Source organism: Corvus cornix, chromosome 2 (assembly GCF_000738735.6).
Source record: "Corvus cornix cornix isolate S_Up_H32 chromosome 2, ASM73873v5, whole genome shotgun sequence".
In the NCBI taxonomy this organism is placed as follows: domain Eukaryota; kingdom Metazoa; phylum Chordata; class Aves; order Passeriformes; family Corvidae; genus Corvus; species Corvus cornix.
Genome location: NC_046333.1, coordinates 106628840 through 106649954, shown reverse-complemented (window position 1 = coordinate 106649954; position 21115 = coordinate 106628840). Strand labels below are relative to the sequence as shown.

At 41.9% G+C, this 21115-nt stretch overlaps 1 protein-coding gene across 3 annotated transcripts in view; it reads left to right on the top strand.

The window, feature by feature from the left end:
* The window catches only part of TMEM241 (transmembrane protein 241), a 60094-nt gene extending 48988 nt beyond the window's left edge, over positions 1 to 11106 (top strand). For all 3 annotated transcript variants that reach the window (XM_039549442.1, XM_039549441.1, XM_019283999.3), the window contains exons 14-15: positions 4150 to 4214; positions 7621 to 11106. In XM_039549442.1, the coding sequence (XP_039405376.1) occupies positions 4150 to 4214; positions 7621 to 7681 (126 nt within the window). In that variant the 3' untranslated portion in view covers positions 7682 to 11106. The remainder of the gene's footprint in view (positions 1 to 4149; positions 4215 to 7620) is intronic.
* The last annotated feature ends 10009 nt before the right edge of the window (positions 11107 to 21115 follow it).

Below are 21115 nucleotides of genomic sequence, written 5' to 3'. Positions count from 1 at the left end.
GAAGCGAGAAAGGTGGGGGGAGGAGAAGAGTTCTGAAGGTGTGGGGTTTTTTTCCCCCTTTTGTTTCCTTTCTTTTAGGTCTGTTAATAAACTTCTTTATATTCTTTCAAGTTTTGTGCCTGCTTTGCTTTCTCCTAATTCTTATCTCACAGAAGGTAAATAAGTAAGTAATGAGTATTTTGGACCAAACCACTACAGAGCCTGTCTCTGGTTCCCAGAATAATGGGGACAACTGAAGTTTTCGTCCTTTTATGTGGAGACGTGAATTTGGGTATCTCCTGTAACCAGTAAGTTTGAAACCTCTAACTGGCTGAGTTGCTCCGTTTTTTTCTCCTGGTTCTTGTCCAGCCCTTGTACTAGAGTATTTATGTGAAGAATACCAGAGTACTTACGTGTTTTGTTATCTGACTACTCAGGCCCAATCTCTTATACGGAGGAGATCAGCCCGCTCTCCTCAGACCTCATCCCAGTACATGGATACTTTTATTTCCTTCAATGCTGATGCACATTGTAAATAACTAGAACTGGTTTTGGTTGAGGTAAGAAGCACAATTTGAAATGCCAAGATTTTTGATAATTTTTAAAATTACTTGTGAATAACTCAGTGATTGGAACTACAGAAACAGCAAATAGGTGCTAATAAAGTGTTCCTTTAAAATGGGTCTTGTTTTCACAGTACAATGGAATGACACATTAAACTTAGAGTGATTTATTTCAAGTAACAGTCTTGAAGGGGAGGTTGTTTTGTTTTGTTTTGTTTTGTTTTGTTTTTTCATTCAAGGAAGAATTTGAAATGATTTCTCAGGAAATATTTCAACTCACACAGAAATATTTTGTTAAGTTATGCTACACTTGAATTTTTTCCTAATCACGAAAAGCCATGTCAGAATTTTGTAAGAAAATTTCAGGGTTTGAATGTTTTTAAAGTAGCTTTCATAATACTGATTGGTCACAGTTCCTTTAAAAGTAGGCAGAGTCCATTGAGCTATTGCTGTTTCTAAAATAGTTGGCGTTCAACCATCCAGCCTGTATCATTTGATAGAATTAGTGACTGTCTGTCGAAATCTTGGGGAGCTTTGTTCAAAATGGGTGTATTATAGCTAATTAAAATTTTTTTTCCCACCTCTTAGTTTTAAAGATTCAGCATCAAAATATATTTGGAAATCATTAACTTTAGTTTGCCCTTTAACTTGCTTTCTTTTGTCTTGAAAGCTCATTCCCTTTACTAAAGCATCTGAATGCCTAGGAGGACAACTGTGACCTTTAAAGTGAAGAAAGGGAGATTACTGCACTTAGCTTGTTTTGATTTTATTTTGTTGGTTTGGTTTTTTTTAAAGGCCATTCAGAACATCAGTGTAGGTGGGGGTTTTTTTCAAACTAAATGTGCACTTTAAACACTTCAGATAATACTGAAATGTACTTAAATAAAATTACCTTCTCTACTATGTCCCTAGAATTTCGATTCTTCCCCTGGAACACATTACATAGTTAGCTTCTCTGAAAACTTGTTTTTCATTTTTAAACATATTCTTCTTTTAGACAAACAATCAAAGGTAGACATTTTAGCAACGTGTTTTCCTTTTAGTTTGTTTGTGATTTGTTTTTTCTTTCCTTACACACACTTACTTCATGCGCTCTTCCAACCCACATTTTGTTTGTCTTTGGCACTGAGAGACTCTTACATAATTTCTCAAAAATACAACAGTGTTCAGCTATAATAGTCCAAAAGGCTACAGCCTGCATTTTTGCAGAGGTTTGGGATGATCTCAAACAGAATGGTGTATTGTTTCTGATAGGGCCTGGTTTTGGACGGTTCTTAAATGTCTGTTTCTCTGCTCTTGGCCTCTTATCAAGTTTCTAATAAACAGGAATCTCTACGAGGGAGTGGGTGACACAACTTTAACTTGTGCCACTTCTCAGATACAGCACTTCAGTTTCTTTGAGGAGAAGAGCTTAAAAAAAGAATGCTCTGTGCATACCACAGCTGCCATCCTTCATTAGTTTCTGTTTACATGGTCGGTAATTGGTATTGTATATTTTTATGTAATAAGTTAACATTAACCTAAAATAAGTTCAGTACAATAAATTCCACAAGCATTCACACCAGTGTAAATGAGAAATGGTTCCCTGTAGGTCAGTGCATCTGCTGCACAGTTTGTAAGGGGAGAACCCAGCCCACTAGAGCAAGATGCAAACGTATTTTAGAGCACTGCTTTTGAACTAGTGGGTATTCAGCCTCGCAGCTGGTTTTTAGGTAAAGTGCATGAAAGATTCGTCTCCTGAATGGTTAACTTCCACTTTTTGGAGTAGGTGTCAGCTCTCTCTGGCTGCAAATGACTATGAGACATGCCACTGAACATGCACAGTTGCAAAATGATCTTGAATTTTGAAGCATAACTCTCTGTTTGTGATTTTTCCTTGTCCTCTGTCAGTCTCTTTTGGGTATATATGTTTAATTGTATGTTTGTGTACATGTACAGATCCAAGACTATAGGAGTAGAGGTAGGATATGTATCTTTGATTTTCCCTAGGAGTGGGAGCTCACTTTTTCTGTTGGCTTAGAACTATACAGCATTGCTTCTGTGGTACACTGCTGTGGCTGTGTGAAAACACTGAAGTTAGATGAAGTTTGTATCAGTGTGTCTGTGGTTGTATTGGTAGCAGAAATTTGGTTGCAGGAATGGCATGGGTCTGGAGTGGTTCTGCAGTCGTGTGTTATCCTGCCTGGATCAAGTCCTTCTCCTGCCTCATTTCCTCAGTCAGGTGCCTGGACTATAGGCACATGGAGAACAGTCAGGGTGTGAGTTACGGTAATGTCTAGGAAGAAAAAAGCCACCTGCACGCCTGAATCTCCCTGAAGTAGAAGACATCCCTAAAGAGGCCAGAGGAGGTAGTCCTTGTGTAGTCCCCACTGAACACCTTTGCTCCTGTGCCATTGCATGGTCTCACTGCTCCATTTAGATCGTTGTCCCCTCTCCACCTAACTCAGAGTGTGGCTGGAGAGAGGACACACAACCCTCTCTTCTTCACCTGCCACTGCTGCTTGTGGTCCTGCGCTGATTATACTCCAGGCAGATTCAAAGCCTGCCTTTTAACATGCGGCCTTAAAAAATGTAGCAGGTATTGACTCTTAGTCCAAGCTCTGGTGCACAGAATCTACACTGAAATGGCATTTGCTTCCCTACTGCACATGTAGTAATGCTTTAACAAGTAATAGATTGCAGAATGAAGTTTCTGCTGTCTCCCCTGGGAGTCAACTGGGCAAACAATGATTAGGAAATCTTAGCTGATAATTGTTTAAATGTTTTGTTTCTTAATTTCATCTTTTTCCTTGGGCAATTTTGTATTAACTTAAATAGTTCCTTTCATTCCTCAGTGCTTGTGTTTCCCAAGTATTTGTAAACCACTACCAAGTCTTCCTTTCCCACAGGCATTGCTTATCCTAACTGTTGACTGAAAATCAATCCCCCCATCTAATGACTCTGTCACTGTTCTTTGAACTCTTTCCACTTTACATTATCCATCTGGCAACAAAACATCCAAAACTGCACGCAGGCTGCAGATGTGGTAGCTCCATAGCTGCTGAGGCAGGGATCTGTTACAAACCATTGTATGTCAGGATCTAGCTGCTTCTGGAATCAGTACTTGGAAAGTATAAAGTCATTTGTCTCTACCTTCTCTACCCAGGACACCTGGGGGTACCAAGAGATTTGTAATATAAACCTACTGAAGTTGTGATATTTTTCTTTACCCTATACCCTGCTAATTTTTGTTTTGTTTTTCTACACCTATAAACACATTTCAAGCTCTTGTTCTCCTCAGAAATACAAGGCTTTCCAAACCTGGGGTCCGACTGCTCTCCCCAGTCTGCTGTGGGCAAGTAAAAGCGAGCAGGCTTCTAGGCCAAGCCGGCTAGGATATGTGCTAAGGGATCCCCTGCTCTGCTTCCCTGCCCTGCCTCTGCTGTGTCTTTGGTTCTGTCAGAGTCAAAATCGAGCTGTGATGTGTGACTATCATACTATCTTCTCCAACTGAAAAAAAAAAGTATGACTGCATCCATGGGAGTTAAATTTCAGCAAAAGTATTTAAGTTTTCATTTGTGATATCACAAATTCACAAAGTGTTTCTTCCTTCTTTTCAATTTAACAGGTTATCACTGCTGGTTTATCACCGTTCTTCTTTGTCATGACTGCCAATGTACTAACAATTTCTTGGTAAGTGCCTACATGAGCTTTTTCCTTAACAGTAAAGATGAATTTTCACACAGTGCTTCATGTGGAAATACTTTTAAATGTCAAGTTCTATTGCTGTCAGTATTATTTTGCATGTAAGGAGAACCAGGTGTGCAGTGATGGATGCAGTACAGTAATAGAAGAGTGTTTCTTCTGCCTCTGTGGGAGAACATGGACATTTTGGACATAAAGCCTCACCACAATTCACTCAGCACATTTTACAGTGAGGAAAATGGATCCAATAGGCAACTAAATGACCCATTCAAAGTCATGCTGCAATTTAGTGACAGAACTGGAAGTAAAACACAGGAGTCAAGGTTTGCTGACAGCATCTTTTTAACCAAAAGGGTGCATTCAAATTTCCCTAACATACTGTGCACTGTGAATGCATAAAATTAAAACAGTAGAAAAATAATGATAATAAGCTTTTTCCAAAGCTGTATCTGGATTTTGTGATGTGTGGCCACACATTACAAATCACCTAATATGAATTTTTTAGGTAGTAATATAAAGGATGGGAGTGCAAACTCCTTTGGTGAAAGGAAGTGATTTTGATCTATGTTTATATAGCACCCAGTGAAAAGGAATCACAGAGCATGGCTGATGCTCCTAAATGCTTCTACCATGCGAATAACATCTCAATATGGGGTGAGGCATGTGTCTCTGAGGACAGATTTGTTAATGGAAATAAAAATCTACTTACTTTTGAAAAGCTTTAGGCTTCTTTTTCTCCACTTGATTCGTTATTCTTTCAGTTTGATTGCCATCCTAAATATTCATCTCTCCACTGAATGGAATTAGCATATCCTTTCTTCAGGTGTGATAAGAGTCTTAGAGAAAGGAGAATCTCCAGTTCAGACTGGCCCCGATTTACTTATGTGTGAATATGCATCCCTATCTGTATTTTAGGCACATGTCATCTCAAATGCTAAAGTAAGCTGTGTAATTTTTTTAGCTCTAGGAATACATGCAGCCTGTGCATGTCAGAGACTTAACCAATATCAATGCACCCCCAACACTCCTAGTCTATGCCATTAACTTGCTGCTCTTCACCATGTTTCACATGTGTTTGTGCAGGTCTGTCATGTGTGTGCTAGAGTTAGGCTTTGATTATATCTCTGTACTCACTGACACATGCACTAAAAATTAATGTGTACCTTTGTTAATGTGAGCACACAGACCCATATAGTTGCACACATGCCGCCTGCCCTATATGGACTGAAACTTCTATAAATGATGAACACACCTGTATGTTTAAAAAAAATTTGCTTTAGCCCATGGGCCACTGCTAGACTTTGTCATAATTCAAAAAGAAAACAATTTCTTTAATTTATTTTTTTAAGTTTTAATTCTGTTAGTGCTTGTGCATTGGCAGTGCCTTGGCTTATCAGCAAAGCTCTGGAAATAGTTTGTTGGATGATAGCAGCTGCAAAGCACTCATGAGAACATTAATCACTGAGGATTTTAGTGTTGCTCCAGTGTGGTCATGGACAATATCATATGTTAATTTTTGAACGATGGGCAAATGCAGTTAGCTGTCACCCCACTATAAACAGAAGTTGGAGGATTTGCCAGATGGTAAATTGAAGGTAAAATCAAGGGTTGGCATTTAGCCATGGTTTTTGCTCTGCTTCATCTTGAAGATGTAACAATGGTTTCCTTTTGCCTAGTAATTTGGACTGCATGGTCATGTGTATACCCAAGATTTCAAATCCTTCAGAAAGGAATTCTTCTTCTCTGATGTAAGACATATGGTATTAAAGAGCAGTTTAGGTGCAGGTATCTTTTTCCAGAACAAGGTTGGGCAGTTTACTGTCTTTTGTACATAATTGCCAGTCTAATTTTTAGAATGGTATGTCAGAAATAGGTTTATTTTTTAAAGTCTCTGTTAAAAAATTGAAAAATAACACATCTGTAGAAACAGGAAAACAATTTCTAAGGCTCTTTAGAGTTTAGGTCTTCTGTATGTAGTGTTTTGTTTTTGTTTTTTTTTTCTTTAGGATAAAGAATGTATTATCCAACCTTAGCTTCCAAAGGAATTAATGCATAGGGTGTGTTTATAACTGGAGCTGTAATAAGACATGGGGGTTTACCCTCTCCAGAAAAAAAGCACTCAGAAGTTGTTACCGATTGCAGGTGACCAGACTCAGTGGTTTAAATCTTTTTGAAAAGCTTGCAGCCTTTTGCTCCTTGTTGGTAATTCCACACCAAAGCTATTCTGTCTCGCCAGTGGACTATCCCAGACTGTCTGTAGCACCTACTTTCCAGGGCTGTTTACTGCGTAATTACAAGATGTTGTGCTGTTGTTATACAATTTTTTTCCTCTCTGGAACAAGGGCGATTATGTGGTTTTTAAAACAGCTCACCAAAGCTAAGACTTAAGTGAATGTAATGCTATTAGACCAAGGAGCCCTCGGCTTTACATGGTTTTTTTTTCAAGGAAAAAAAAAGAGTACTCTTAGACATGAACTTAACAGAAGTTTGTTTTGTTTATAAAGTTCAGTAAGGAGCTTTTCTGTTTCATAAGCTAATTAAGCCATGGGGCTAAGATGAAAGGTCAGTACACTTAGCTTTGCATTGTTATAAAAGGGGAGAAAAGTCGGCATCTTACCATACTCCTGTCAGCTGTGAGAGATAACAGAGGAGACCCAGGGATTATTAACTGTTGCATGCATTGAGTGGGTTGATGGCATATTTCAGTGAAGGTTTTTGTAAAACCATTCATCCTGACTCAGAGTCCTGCTCCTAGGCTGAGTCTTGGGGAGCAGCCTTAGTGCCACTGCTGTGCCATGAGCAGCACAGGAAGGAAGTGCTTGGGCCCATGTGCCTTTTTGGCTGGGGCAGCTCCTTTCACCAGGCTCTTCACCAAGAGAGGCAAAGACAGGAATTTCCACTGGCCTCACTATGCCAGTGGGATCACCCCAGCGCAAAAGGGTTTTCCCAGATTTCCCTTGTCCCCAAAACCTAGGCTTTACATCTCCTCCTGGTGTTGTCAAGTGGCAAGTTTTCAGGACAGAACACAAACAGAAGTTGCAAGAGGGAATCATAAAGCTAATGAGGTTCAGACTCTCTTGCCTTCCTTTCCTATTCTTACTAGTGTAAGGGTGAGCAGCTATTCTTGTAACTAGGGGCAACCTTCTCTATTTAGATTTTTTTCTGTGCATTCTCACTGAATACCACCAGCCCTAAAACACAGGAAAGGTAGTTTCTGATGAGATCATTTAAATAAGATATTTTGGGTTTCAGCATTTCTTCATTAAAGACAAATGAAAAAAATCACCTGGGTTACTGTTTCTAGGTTGAAATGTGTTTAGATAAAATAATATCTTTTTTGTATCAAGTAGAAGGATCTGCCTGATGCTAAATTTGTGATATACTTTGTTTACAGCCTTGTGATTGGTGGAGTTGGAGAAGCATTGCTTGTTTACACTGAAAGGACAGGCACATAAAGAGGAACCAGACCTCAGCAGCTGGAAAAGAGCTGACTTGCAGCCTAGAGCTATCATGAAAAAAATGTGGCAGCAGGAATGAAGAAGTGCAACCAAACATGAGGAAAAGGATCTACTGGTTTTTTTTTTAATTAAGAAAAAAACCTATGCTATTAATAGTGCTGGTAAAGGAGCAGCATAGTTGGCAAAGATGGTAAGGAGCCTTTGCCTCAAAGCACAAGGCAAACGATATCAGATTGATGTGGTAAAGGAAAAACTGCACTGTCTCATGCTGACGGCTCTGTGTGAGAACCACTCAGTAGCAGCTTCTTGCACAGGGAACTAAACTCAGGAAAAGCAGCATTCCCCACTGGATGCCCCTGGTGGTTTTTTTTTGTTTGAAGCAGACAGCAGGTCATACCAAACAATGTCAGAGCCCAGATCCTGCCATAAATTCAGGATCTGGAAGGACGGATTTTGCCTCCAACTGTTCTGTAAGCGGCAAGCTGCCACACAGGTCTCTAGTCAAGTTGTCTGAACTGGTACAGGGACTGAGGCCAAGGGGCTTGTGGAGATAATCCCCTTCTGGAACTGTGGCAGTTTGACAGCTTTGCAAAAAGCGAAAATCAGCAATAAATCTCAATATCTGTAGTGATTGCATTTTGTGAATTTTTTTCGTCTCCCATTCTCCAAAATTTCTCTTGAACTCTGGCAGTTTTTGTCAGCTGGAGGGGGTGGAGGGACACGTACTGTTCCCAGCAGTGGTTTGTCTCTTAAATTATTGCAAGAGGAAACAAAGAACACGAACCTTGAATGAATGTCATAAAGAGTGTAAGGAAATGAATCTCAAGAGTTCTTAAAATAATTGCACTTCTGGTTGCTTAATGGCTGTTAGAAATAAGTCTTGATATATTACAGCCTCCAATCTATGTGAAAATAATATTAAATGATGAGTTTACAAGATTGTGGGAAAGGTCTACATGGTAAAAGGAACTCGGTAACAAATCTTCGATGAGGAGAGGGACTTGTCTCACATGACGTTTGGTATGTAAAGTGTAGACCCTTAATCTAAGTTGACCAAGTTTCCTTCATAGTCAATGGAAAGAGGGCTGCCCTCACGTCCTTCTTGAATAGATTGCTGTGTTAGGAAGTGCATATCTGTCTGTAGATAGACACTAGGTGACTGGTGTAGACAACACACATGGTTTCTACAAGGCTACAGTTACCAGAGGCATATCTGCTTCAATCTAACAAATTCCACCAGATGGGCTTGAAAATATGGCTACATTTTAATTCCAAATAAAACACCATAGGTTAACAAAGAAGATAAATTTTACGAATGTTTGCAGTCAATTTCTATGACTGGAGAGTTTTAGATAAAGATTAGTCGGTTTTCAGAAAAAGAAATGCTGTAGTTTAAAAGAGAAGTACTCTGGTCTATATTGTATCTAAGCTTATCTCAATTTATTATGAAAGGTCTCCTTATACTGGTATGTTTTCTATGCATGTTGGGTCCCACTCTGGCTTGAGTTTGGAGTGAGCCATTGTTTTGCCAGGTGGAAAACTCAGGTTTAGGAAGAAAGGGGGAGGGAGGGACAAGCATGAAAAAATAAATGCTCAAACCTGAGCCCTAGTCCTGAAACCAAAAGGAGCCACATGGGAAGTTGGGCCCATCCTCACATCCAGTGAGCCATGACACAGCCAGCCATGGATCCTCATGGCATTCCAGTCTGTAAATTCAGACAGTGCTGGGAGTGATGGCTGCAGCATTCTGGCTTTGCCCAGACAACTCTGCCAGCCAGTTGTGGCAATACAGTAGAACCCTTGCCATGCCACCTTTCTGCTGACTTTGGAGTGAATAGTGACCCTAGGAGACCTCATGGAAGAGTCCCTGTGTGATTGCTGAGGTTTTGCAATCGTAGCTGGAACCTTTGCTGTGGGAAAAGCTCATCGTGTACCTCTCTTCTTGCATAACTTTTAAGGATAGGCTGCAGTCTGATTTTTTTTTCTTCCTCTATCTTGCCTGTGCTGTTCATAGCAGTTTATCAAAGCAGAACACCCATTTGCTTTCTTGTGGTCTCAGTGGAAAGGTAGAGGCCAAACCAGCAGCCAGGGTTGCTGTAGCACTTTGATCAGAGGGCATCTTTGGATGGCTGTAGAAAGCTTGTTTAGCTGTGACAGGCATATTTATGTTGTCTGGGCCCTGGGGGAATTCAGTCCCTGCAGATACTGCATTAGTATACCCCAGCACAGTAAGGCAACTGCCTTTTTATTTAACTTCTGTGTGTTAAACAACACTGAACTGTTTAACCTCTGCCTGCATTTTTTTGTGCCTTAGTGCAATGTGCTTGCATTTCTAAGACTCTGCTTGCGGTAAGTAAAAAGTGCAGGTTTAAATTGGTTGCTACACAAGCAAATCAAAGAACCAGAGTTAGTGAAGTTGGGGTTCTCTTTCGAACACAACTGGGAAGAAGAAGTACCCTTCGAACCAACCCCCACCTGCTTCAGAACCTACTGGCTGCTTGCAGAGGTTGGGGACTGGAGGGGAGGGGGAAGAGCAAACCTGGCGATTTCCTGAGAAAGCAGCACCCTGGTCTTTAATTCAGCCCTGCCACAGAAGGAGGGGTGCTGCATAATAAAGAACACACTTCAGGGTTGTTAAAGTGATCTTCAAAGCCAAAAACCTCAGAAGTTCAAGCTTAAAACAGCTCTTGTAAGACTAGTCAACAGTTATGTTAAGTAATTTAGAGCAGGAATATGCAAGGGTGCACCATTTATATCTAACTGAACTTTTTCCAGTCGGTCAAAAATACAAAGTGCTGAACACACAGCTCTAAGGAAGGAGGAGCTCCTTTACGTTGCAGAGAAGCAATGACACCAAGTAATGCCTGGATGCAAAGTGGTGGGTCTGTAGCTCAGCTGATGCAAAACCCTCCAGATTTATTGGTATCCATCATTTAAGGAATTTACTGTTCTTGGGTTGTCAACACATGAGACTAGAGAGAAAAATTGGAGTCTGCTGGTTTTTCTGAGAGGCAGCAGGTGCTGGAGGCTGTTCCATCATGCCCTTTTCACATCTGCTGGTTTTGATCAAACCACTGGCAGAGAAGGCCCTGAATCACATCATACCTTTTTTGATCCTACCTTGCTTACACTTATTTTCCAAGCGTCTTTTTTTTTTCTTACCAAGTAATTGGGAAAAGGCTTGTATTACCCATTGCAGTGGCATGACTCATGCATGTGGCTGGCCTTCATCATAAAGAGCCTGCGCTTAAAGCCAAGTGCCATCAAAAGAAGACTCGAAGAGTAAAGCTGCTGGATATGGACTACAAGTGGATTACAAAAATGCAGGCAACAGGGATTCTATTTTGAAACAATCTGGCTGCTGTAACATAGCTTCCAGCAGAAAAATGTTACTAAATAAATTAAATGAACCTGGTTCTTAACACTGAAGTGATTCTGTTGTTGCTTATTGCTGCGTTGTGTTGGTAGAGAATCTATGCCAGTCTTCCAATACTGAAGCTGAAAATCTGCAGAGCAAGTGATCTTAGCAAAATGCAATAGGAAAACCTTTAAAATTATTTTTAAAAGAAACTCTGGACCTGTTAAAATATTTGCTAAGGGATAGAATTCTGATCTACCATTACTTTTTGTAATACCTATGTATTATGTCTGAGTTGGTGCATAAGTGTATTTATTTATTTATTTATTTATTTACATTCTTGTTTCCCACCCTCAAACAAGAAGATCTGAAGAATTCAAGTAATGTGATGTCAACATAGAACATGCTTTGGAAAGGATGCTCTTTTAAGTATTGTAGAGAAGTTAGTTGCTGTGAGCTGTACTGAGTGCTGAGGAAAGGTTTCCTCCAGCATTGTTTTACCTGTAAACTAAGGGAGATGGCGGGTTGAAGAAAACTCCATAACAAATTTGCCTTGCCCAGAGCTGAATGAACAGCTTTCAGACAGATCATCTGCTACTGTGAACGAGGCAGCAGGCTCAGTGTGAAACTTTAATCCTGTTCCAGAGGACAGACACAGGGACAGGTTCATTTGGTTTGAAAAGAAGGCGTGGGTGAGGGGAAGGAGATTGGGGGCAGGATTGAAAAAAATTAGGGCTGAAATACTTTTGTACAAGAAGATAAAATGGGATGAGATTTGCTTCTGAAAATGTGTTTCTTATTCATAGGTTGGGGGGGAGTGGGGGTTGGAGCTTTTCTTTGTGGGTTTGTTGTTTTGCTTTTTTTAAATTAGGGTGTATTACAAATACATGTCTGTTTAGTCCCAAAAAGGAATTAGAGGAGCCTATGAAGGTTGTGTAACTATTTCCATATTATTTTCCTGGTTTGAGAAGCTTAACCCTTTTTTAAACTAAAGTGTCGTTTTGTAAGCCTTGATTTCTTCTAGAAAATGGACTGGTTTTTGTAATAATGCTGGTTAAAAAGTTGTGCTCTCATCTTGATCACCAAGATGGGGAGTCTGGCTCCTCTTTAGTATCCGTGATGGGAACAAGTTACACTACTCTTTTACCTTTTAGTAACTGTCTTGGCTTCCAGAGTAGGTGGAAGTAGCCAGATGGCATGTTAATTTCTTGATTTGATGGTATACAAAACCCCTTTGAAAGCCACACTGGGAGCATGATTAGTATATTTTGTCTTTTGTTCTGTCATTAAGATTTGAAAACATATAGCCCAGAACTTGTTCAGCTGTGAACATGCTGCCCATATAGAGAAGGCTGTATATAGAAGAATGTTGTGAAATGGGTGCCAATCTCTCCCTGTGCCCCTGCCAGGTAATGGGTGAAATCCCATAACTGCGCTCACAGCCGTGACTGTGAGAGACCCTGTGACAGCTCAAGCTTTTCTGCTTCCTGTCTGCCATCAGCAGTCCTGTACCTTTCATGACTCCTGACAAACATCACTTTGAGAGGGAGGAAAACTTTTACGTTTATAGGTGAGGCTGGTGAAGAAGTGGTTGCTCTACTCTAAGATTCATGTTGGTTCAAGTACTTGAGGGCCAGTACAGCTTGGGAATCAAAGGCAAGGCCCATTTTCCTGTAGGAGTTTGACCCCTGGTTACACTTAAACTTCTGATTTCTGTACCACTGCCGATGGGGAAAGCTGGTGCACCAACAAGTTTGTTTATGCTGGAGTTGCAGGCAACCAGTGCCTTGTGATACTGTGTAAGAACAGCGCCTGCCTGGAGCAAGCTGGCTGAATAAAACAACCAGCACAACCCCTTTGAAACTGATAAGGAGAAGGGTTGATGTTGTTTGGAGGAAATGGTTATTCAGATTGAGAAACTGGTCATTAGGCAACAAAGATGGAAAGGAAAGGCGGAGAGCTGGGAATGCTGTTTGCCATGCATAAGCACAGGAGTATCACTGACACCAGTTAGACTAACAAAAGGGTTGGAGTTTCGGCTAAGAGGACTGTGGTTCAGGCATGAAGTTGTTAAGCAGAAATGTTTTGGGGATTTGCAAATGCCCACTGTAAGAACTGTGTGGCTGTAACTAGCAGTCACGTCACAAAAGCAGAAAGCGTTCATTGACTGGGGTTGGAAACACCTCAAGGCAAATATTTCTCAGACCTTCCTTTGAAAGCTGTGGAGACCAAGCAAGTCTGGCTAATTGTCCCCTCTAGTCCTGGCTAGAGATGGGAACCAGAAGGGATTTTTGCTGTTTCTCTGTCACGTACCTTCTGGGACACCAAGGGATGAGCTTTGGCTTCGAATAAGTCACAGAAAACATCTCTTAAGGAGTCACTTCTCCCTTACTGATTGCCTAGAAATCAGACTGTTCTTTGCCTTCTCAGGGAAAGGGTCCCTGCACCACTTGCCACCACAAGTTCACAAGTTAGCAAATTAAGTTCCTTCAGGTTTGAGCAGACAGAAGAAATTTTAATTGAGACCCTTCATGCCTGTAAGTCTGCAAGCCTGTGGGCAGTCCAATGCCAGGAAAAAGATTATCAGTGTGTTGCCAAGGATGCTCAGCATGATCAGCCCTTACAGTGAGTTTCTTCATTTCAGCTGAACAACAGAAGTGACAACCCCATTCTGGTGTCAGTGGAGATCAAGCTGGAGGTAACGCTATTATGTGACTCTGCAGGCATCGCCCTGGATCTTGCCTGCCAGCAGCTGAGCGACCCGGTCTGCCTGTGCAGGAAGCTTCAGCAGGTAGTAGAGAACACCCCCACAGCTGTAGTGTAAGAGACAAAATAAGCAGGCAGAAGCAAACAGCATCCAAGTTCTTCTCTTTGCCATTCTGCTGCCGGCTGTCCCACTGCCAAAGCCTGAGGTCTGCACTGCCATAATGGCCACTCAGAAAACATAGCTGAACTTTCTTTCAAACATTATGTTCCTTCAGGGTGAAGTTAATTGTTTTCCCTCATTTGATGTCTCCAGTTATGGTCAAAGAATTAGGATGTAGGATAGACACAGAAGCTAAAAATTTCAGCAAGGCAGCTTTTATTTCTTTATTATAGTTGTCTGTTCAGACTGTCTTCAGCATGGGCGCTCCTTGGTCTTATTATTGATGATGAATAAGAACAGACTGTGCAGAGATTAACACAGATGGTTGTAGCCTCAAGACTTGATGAGCTGTTACCAAAGAAAATAAATCTCTACTTTGAAGGAGAGCCTTACACAACAGAATTTCATGTGGCTCAGCTGTATTCAAAGGGGAATATTAAAATTGCTGAGCAAAGAATTGAATGGCTCTTGTTGTGAATAGCCGTCTGTATGGGTAAGTTGCTTACCGCAGTCTCTCAGATGGAAAAAACTCAACTACATTGTTTTCTTTTGGGTTAAAACAAACAAACAAACCCATAAAACAAACCCTCTGTGATTCAGAAATGTTTGGAGAGAAGCGGTGTAGTTCACCAGAGCAAATGCTGAATTGCAAAGGCAGTGCCACTGAAAATTTTGACAGAGGAACCCTTAACCTCCTGCTACAGAAAGTGCTGTAAAAGCTAGAGAATAACTTCCCCTTTCCCTTCAAAATCCCTCTCATGTTTTTTTACTCTTCTTGTTTCTGAAAACATGACACAAAGGCACCATTCTGGTTCAAACCCCTCTTTGAAACCATGGAAAGCCTGTTTTAAAGGAGTGAGTATATGCAGTGGAAAACAGCTGAGATGATTGTGTAACCTCTTGCTGCCAGCGTCTGGGGCTTCAACAGATCATGGGAAAACAGGGGGAGTTTTCTAGACTAAAGGTAACTCACTGAAGGAAGGTGTTCTGCACCGTGAATTAATAAGCCACATCTTTTAAACTGATGCATATTGAATCTGCTGTATCAATCATGTTCCTCTCACCTCACTTTGTATGGGCTTCAGGCTAGATACAGCTCCTGTAAACAGATGGCTGTGCTGATGGGAATGTCTTAGGCTGTGACTTCATCTAGGAGGAGGAAAATAATGGAATATTATGTTGCACCAGCTCCCAGTCCATGCAATCATTTCATCCAAAGGTAAAGACTGGAAAGGTTTTGCAAGTGTTTGTGTTTCTTAGGGAAAGGAGAGAGGGGAACACGCTCTTGAAGAGCCAGAGTCTTTCATGTTGGTCTCTCTGAAAGACTGAAAGTCACGAGCTCACTTCATGACAAATTCTTTCATGGGCTGGAGATTTGGCTGTCTTGCCTTAATAGGAAGGTACCAAGTAGCCCGAAATATTTTTGACAACTCCAAAAATATGTTCCTGCTATAGAATTCTATCATCATTTTCCATGTAACAGTTTAAAAACAAAAAATAAAGCAAGAGCATGGCATGCGATTTCAGCTAGAGCATTCTTTAAGGTTTTGGAATTTGGGAGGGGGGGCGAGGGGGGTGCTTGTAGAATACATTAAGGTTCCATTTCATCATACTGGTTTTATCTTCTCCTGTATTCTATAGTAGTCTTATATAAATAGCCATAATTACAGTTATGCTTTTACTTTATTGCTACTCTGTTAACTGCTAAAAAAAGAAAAAAACCCATCATACGAGGACAGTATTGTTATTATACAAATCAGTGGGTTTAAAAGCTGCAATTCTGCTTGGTTTTACAGCTTTTAATGTATTTATTTTTCCCCCTAGAAATCCCATTGCTAGTCTCTAAGCTTGGTTGGGATTTGAGAAGTCTCTTCACTGATTCATTGCCTTCTGCTCCATGGGCAGCAGCAACCCAGGTGTAGATGGTTTTCCATGTGCCTTGATGGGCTTCTCCAGTGTCTGATCAGGTTTTCAGTAAAGGTGACTTCTCTAAGCTGTTTATTCTAATGAAACTGCAGAACGTTGTCTCCAAAATTCCTATCACTTTCTCAAATCAGACGGGTGTCATCAGATATGTCTCACATCTTAGGAGGCGAATAACTTGGATGGTTAGCAAATGTAACATCACAGTGATAGTGGTTCTACCCTATGTGTTCTGTTTTGTGAAATGTTTGAATTTCCTGCTGGTGAGGAATATTTTAATTTCTCAGCCCTGTGGCCTTGCAGATGTTCATGCTCCCCTCCTTGTGACCCAGGGATCTGCTTTGGGTCACAGACTGCCATTTCTTAAATATTTGTCTGCAATTATTGCACTGCCACCATCAATTAAATTCTCCAGATATTTTTCTTCCTGGTCCCCTGCAGCTTTAATCTGAAACTTTCCATTTTCCTGTCCATGGACACCATCACAGCCTGAAAAGGGTCCAATTTTCCATTAATGGACACAGCAGGCTTTTAAAATAAATCAGACGAAGGGTGGAGTCTGCAGCTCCAGATGCACCATGTGAAAGGCAGACCCAACTTCCAGCTCTGCATCAGCTTCTTTCTGTTTATCTGTGTGCTTATTGAAATAATAAAAGGTGAACAAAAAGGGGGGAGCGGGGGGGGGAAAGGAAAATAAGATGCCTAAACAGCAGCATTCAAGAGAAAAGCACATAACAAGGAATAAACCAGGAAATGGGATCTAGTTCTTAATCCATCTGCATGATCCATAATTTAAACTATGATCTGAAATGTTCCTTAGAAAGTACCTCTGAATACAATGCCTCCTATGCTCTGCTGACTGGTGGAGGTCTGACTTGGCATGATATTTCTCAGGTTTGAGGAAATGAAAGATTATGTACTTGTAGTGGTTTGGTCCAAAATACTCATTACTGTTTATCTGCTGTGAGATAAGAATTAGGAGAAATGCAAAGCAGGCACCAAACTTGAAAGAATATAAAGAAGTTTATTAACAGACCTAAAAGAAGAAAAAAAAATTATACCACCTTCAGAACTCTCCTCCTCCCCCCACCTTCCTCCCTTCTCCCACTGACAATGTGAAAAGACAACCCTTAAGATGTTCAGTCTGTTTACCACTTCCATAATAACCTTGTTCAGTCCATTTAGAAAGAGAAGTCTCTTCTTGCTCGTGCTATGAAAACATTATCACAACGAGACAGCCGCCCACTTCCAAATATTGTTCAGTCCATTTAGGAAGAGGAGTCTCTCTGCCTGCGCGTGAGTCCTTTCCCCCGACTTGCAGCTTTTCCCGCAACTGCTTTCAAGGGTCCACTCTTGAAGTTTTTTGGGGTACAATTTTAAGGTTGAGCCGTTCAGAAACAAAAACAGAGGCCCTTCTCCTTCCCTGGGAGCAAAGGGTCTTCATCATCTTCATCGTTAGGACTATCTCTGGGAGCATCTCTAGGAACTGAAGTTTTCTCCTTTCCCATTTGGAGCAAAAGTCCTCATCTGGTTCATCTCTCCCTGTCCAAACTTCTCATGAAATTACAGCTGTGTCAGCATCTGCCTATCTCAGCGCAGGTGCTTCTGCTCACGAGTTGAACACTCCACCCCCCATATCTTCATGAAATTACAATGGGATACTCTGATATATCATAGCTTCACAACAGAATTTCAGCTTTAAGCATCTCCTCTCTCTCTTCCCTCAGGTTTTCAGCTCTTCACAGCAATAAAAAGGGTTAATCTCACCTCGGCCTTGCAGCTTTGCAGCTGGAATGTTGAATTTTTCTTATCGCAGTGGAGAGGGGGGAGAGCCGAGCTGCTCCGGCTGCCCACGGCAAGGCAGTGGGGGGGGGTTCCACGGCTGGAACAGGTCCATCGGCTCCAGGATGGCCGTGGCCCAGCCCGGCCTGGCCCGAGCAGGGCCTGCAGCCACCTGTCCCAGCGCCGGAAACGAGAGAGAGCTTGGAGGGGGAGTTTGCCTATTCTTAAATGTGGATCACAGAGGTGATCACAACTTTAAGTGGCTTAGAGAATTGTCCATATCCAAACTGGCCAGCTGATAGGTTCTATCAGTTCCCAGAGGAAACTGTAAGCACCCCTTAGCAAGGACGTCCCTTCCGGGACTATGCTTGCTAACCTATGACAGTACTAAACAGAAAAAACCCCCTTTTTTTTTTCTTCTTTTTTTCTTCTATGTGGGTTGTTGTCTTAATTCACCTCCATTCTGTACAGATACACAGGTCACCCTGATAGGCAGATGGCAGCTTGCAGAGTCTTGTATTCAGAAAACATTAATGAACCTCCCAGGCTGTTGCAGTCCTGGTTTTGGTTTTGTGTGCATTTCCACCCTGGTCCATGGAAACTACCCCAGATGTTGACACCATAGTCTCTGCTGCTCATGGGAGTATGTTTCAGGATAGCTGGGAGAATGTTGCTCTGGAAGAAGGCATTAAATATTAAGCTTTCAAAAACATGCTGTGCTTTTGGAAGATCTGCATGTAAATGATGTAAATGCCTTGGGATTGCTTATAAGCTGGAGTTGATCTAGATTTAACTAGAAAAAATGCTCACAACTAGAAGAGACTGACATTGCCACAACATACTGATGTTTGGAAATGTGTTGGACTTGGTCCACCTAAAATGTCTAAGTCTGTCCTTCGATGTTTTGCTGAAAGACTTGTGTTCCATGAGGAGCCCCAGTGCAGTCAGTGCCTGGGTTGCATCGTGGCGGGTCAGAGCTCAGACTAAGCCCTCTTTGAATATCTCACTTTAGACCTTGAAGGCAGAAGGAAGGTTGCTAATGGTTGCATTTCAACCATGCTGTTCATTCAGCACCCTCTTAGTCCTCTCACAGCTGGTGGGAGAAGAGAAGCCCACTTCTTAAGAAGAGATGAAGGTGAAGATGATGCTGACAATAATGACAACAATGATGAGTGGGTCACTGCTTCAGTTCTCCTTCCTTCTCCCTTTTCCTCTAGGGGTGTCACGTGGACAGCTGTGGTGATGACCTCTTGCTTCCCTTCTTGTCAGTGCTGTGGGTTTCCTGTTTAAGGGAAGCTGAATGGGTACGAGTGGGTGCACAGCCAGGTCTTACCACAGCAAGCAACTAAGCAGCAGCCAATGTATCCAGGTGGGAGCCAGGCCCACCATGAGCTCTTGCCCTGCACTGAGGACAGAACCACATCTTTCCCAATTAAAAAGGACTGCATGAGGCAGTTTAACTGACAGGTGTTAAGCTTCACAGGCTGCGCTCTCACTCACAGATGCAGGGCAACGTGAAGAAGGTGTCTGGGGTTCAGGCTTCTGGTTACGGATGTGCTGGCAAGTGGGGAGGGACTGGGGAAACAGCATGGTCTAGACCATTAATCCAAGTCAGATGGTAGCAATTCAGTCATTTCTGCCTGAGTGGGATGAGAAAAAACTTTTTAAAGCTTCATAGCTACTGTTTCTTCATTAGCTTTTTATCTTTTTTAACAAAAATCCCACCCCAATACTCATGCTTCTTTGGTTGCCAACGAAAAAATACTGTGAGAAACCGCAGCCTCCCGTTGTTTTCTGGGTATTTATGATTTTGCAAACCATTCCTCCTTCCCTCACGCAGCCTGTCAGACTGTTCAGCTCTGCAATTCTTCTGAATCTATTCCTGGTGTGTTATCTTCCCTCCCCATCCAGAGTGGCTGCTTAGTTAAGAGCATGTTGAGTTGTGAAGGGCTGGGGGAGGCCGTCATGAGTGTGCTGCTTCCCCAGCCAGGGACTGCCACGAGCATTCCTTGCAAGAAGGGAGAAAACCAGCATGAAAGTCTTGTGCTTAGCATTTGGTGAGCTTGCTCTTTTCTTAGCACTCTATAAATATGTTGCGATTTGCCACCTCACCTCCTTTTTATTTTAATTTGGATGTATGCGATGATTGGAGAAGTGCGAGATAAGGAGAAAGAGCTGAGACCCATGCGCTCCCAGGGGTTCCTGATACACAAACAGATGGGAAGAGATCTACGGACCAGAACTGGGTTCTTTTAGTCTTCTGGTGTGAGAGACTAAAAGTTGAGGCTATGCCTGTCATTTTTATGCTGCAAAACTCTGCCTTTGTCCTTTGTAAAAACTCAGCAAAGTTCAGCCCTGCGGGCAACATAAGTGCTACAGCAACAGGGGAAGAACAGGTGGCTTGAGTCAGTCTAGATGTCTCCAAACATTTCCTTGCTGGAAGGCTCCAGCCTAAAGAAAAGCTTATCTAAAGCTCAGCCCAGGACTGAAGAGAAAATCCCAATATTCCTGTCCTACATCAATGAACAGGATCCATTCCTGGTAAATCAGTCTTTGTTTTTGAACATGGGTGATTTAATACTGGTTTGCAAATAAACCCATCTGCCTCTTCATCCTTTTGCTCTCCCAGTCAACTCTCAAGTCTCCAGCTGTTGGTGAAGGGAAGCAATGGAGACGAGGGAAACTTGCCCTTTGGGTGAAAGAAGGGATAGAAGGGTAAAAAGGCTAGCTCACGGCTGCTGGTGCATTGAAAATGAGGGAAGTTTAGGTCTCACATCAGTGGTTGTGAAAACCTGACTTGTACAACTTCTTCCCCGGTAGTCACACGCACTGATGTTAAGCAAGACAACATTTCACTACACTTGGAAGCCCCTGGGAGAGGACTGGTTTTCTTGCCTCTACTTTCTCCTTTTAGTGTCTTAACTAAATTCCAGAACTTTGTTAAGGATTACTGCTAAGGAGCACCACACCCCAGAGTTCACTTAGGGGAAAGATTTCAGTTTCAAGTTGGATGAAATACTGACATGAGTTCAGAAAGTTATAAATTGGTCACCAATGAAATTTGACTGCAAACTGGAAGACTTCTTCAGGTTTGAGGAATTAAGTCCTGGAACATCTGTCTAAACAGTGTAACAGAGGCAAGGGTCCTGGCTGGCTTAAGATGGTGTTTAACAAGACTATGGAAAGGGGTGTATCACAGGCTAGATGAACGTGTAGGAAGGGCAATTTATGATAGCAGCCAGTATTTAGGTTTTGTTAAGGGGAGGATGTGATTGCTGCTCAAGTCAGGAGCAACTTCTTGGTCCACCCCAGCCTTGCTCTGAAGGGGCACAGGCCATTTTCCAGGATCATAGCTCCTGCTCTTTCCCAGTACCACATAATAAGCACTGCTTCTCCTCTCTCTCTGTTGGTCCTGGTATTTGCTGCTGGGGTCTGGGCAGGGTGTATGTTTGCTGGTTTTTCCAGTGACTGAAGAGCTCTCCTCTGAGCTCACCTGGACCAT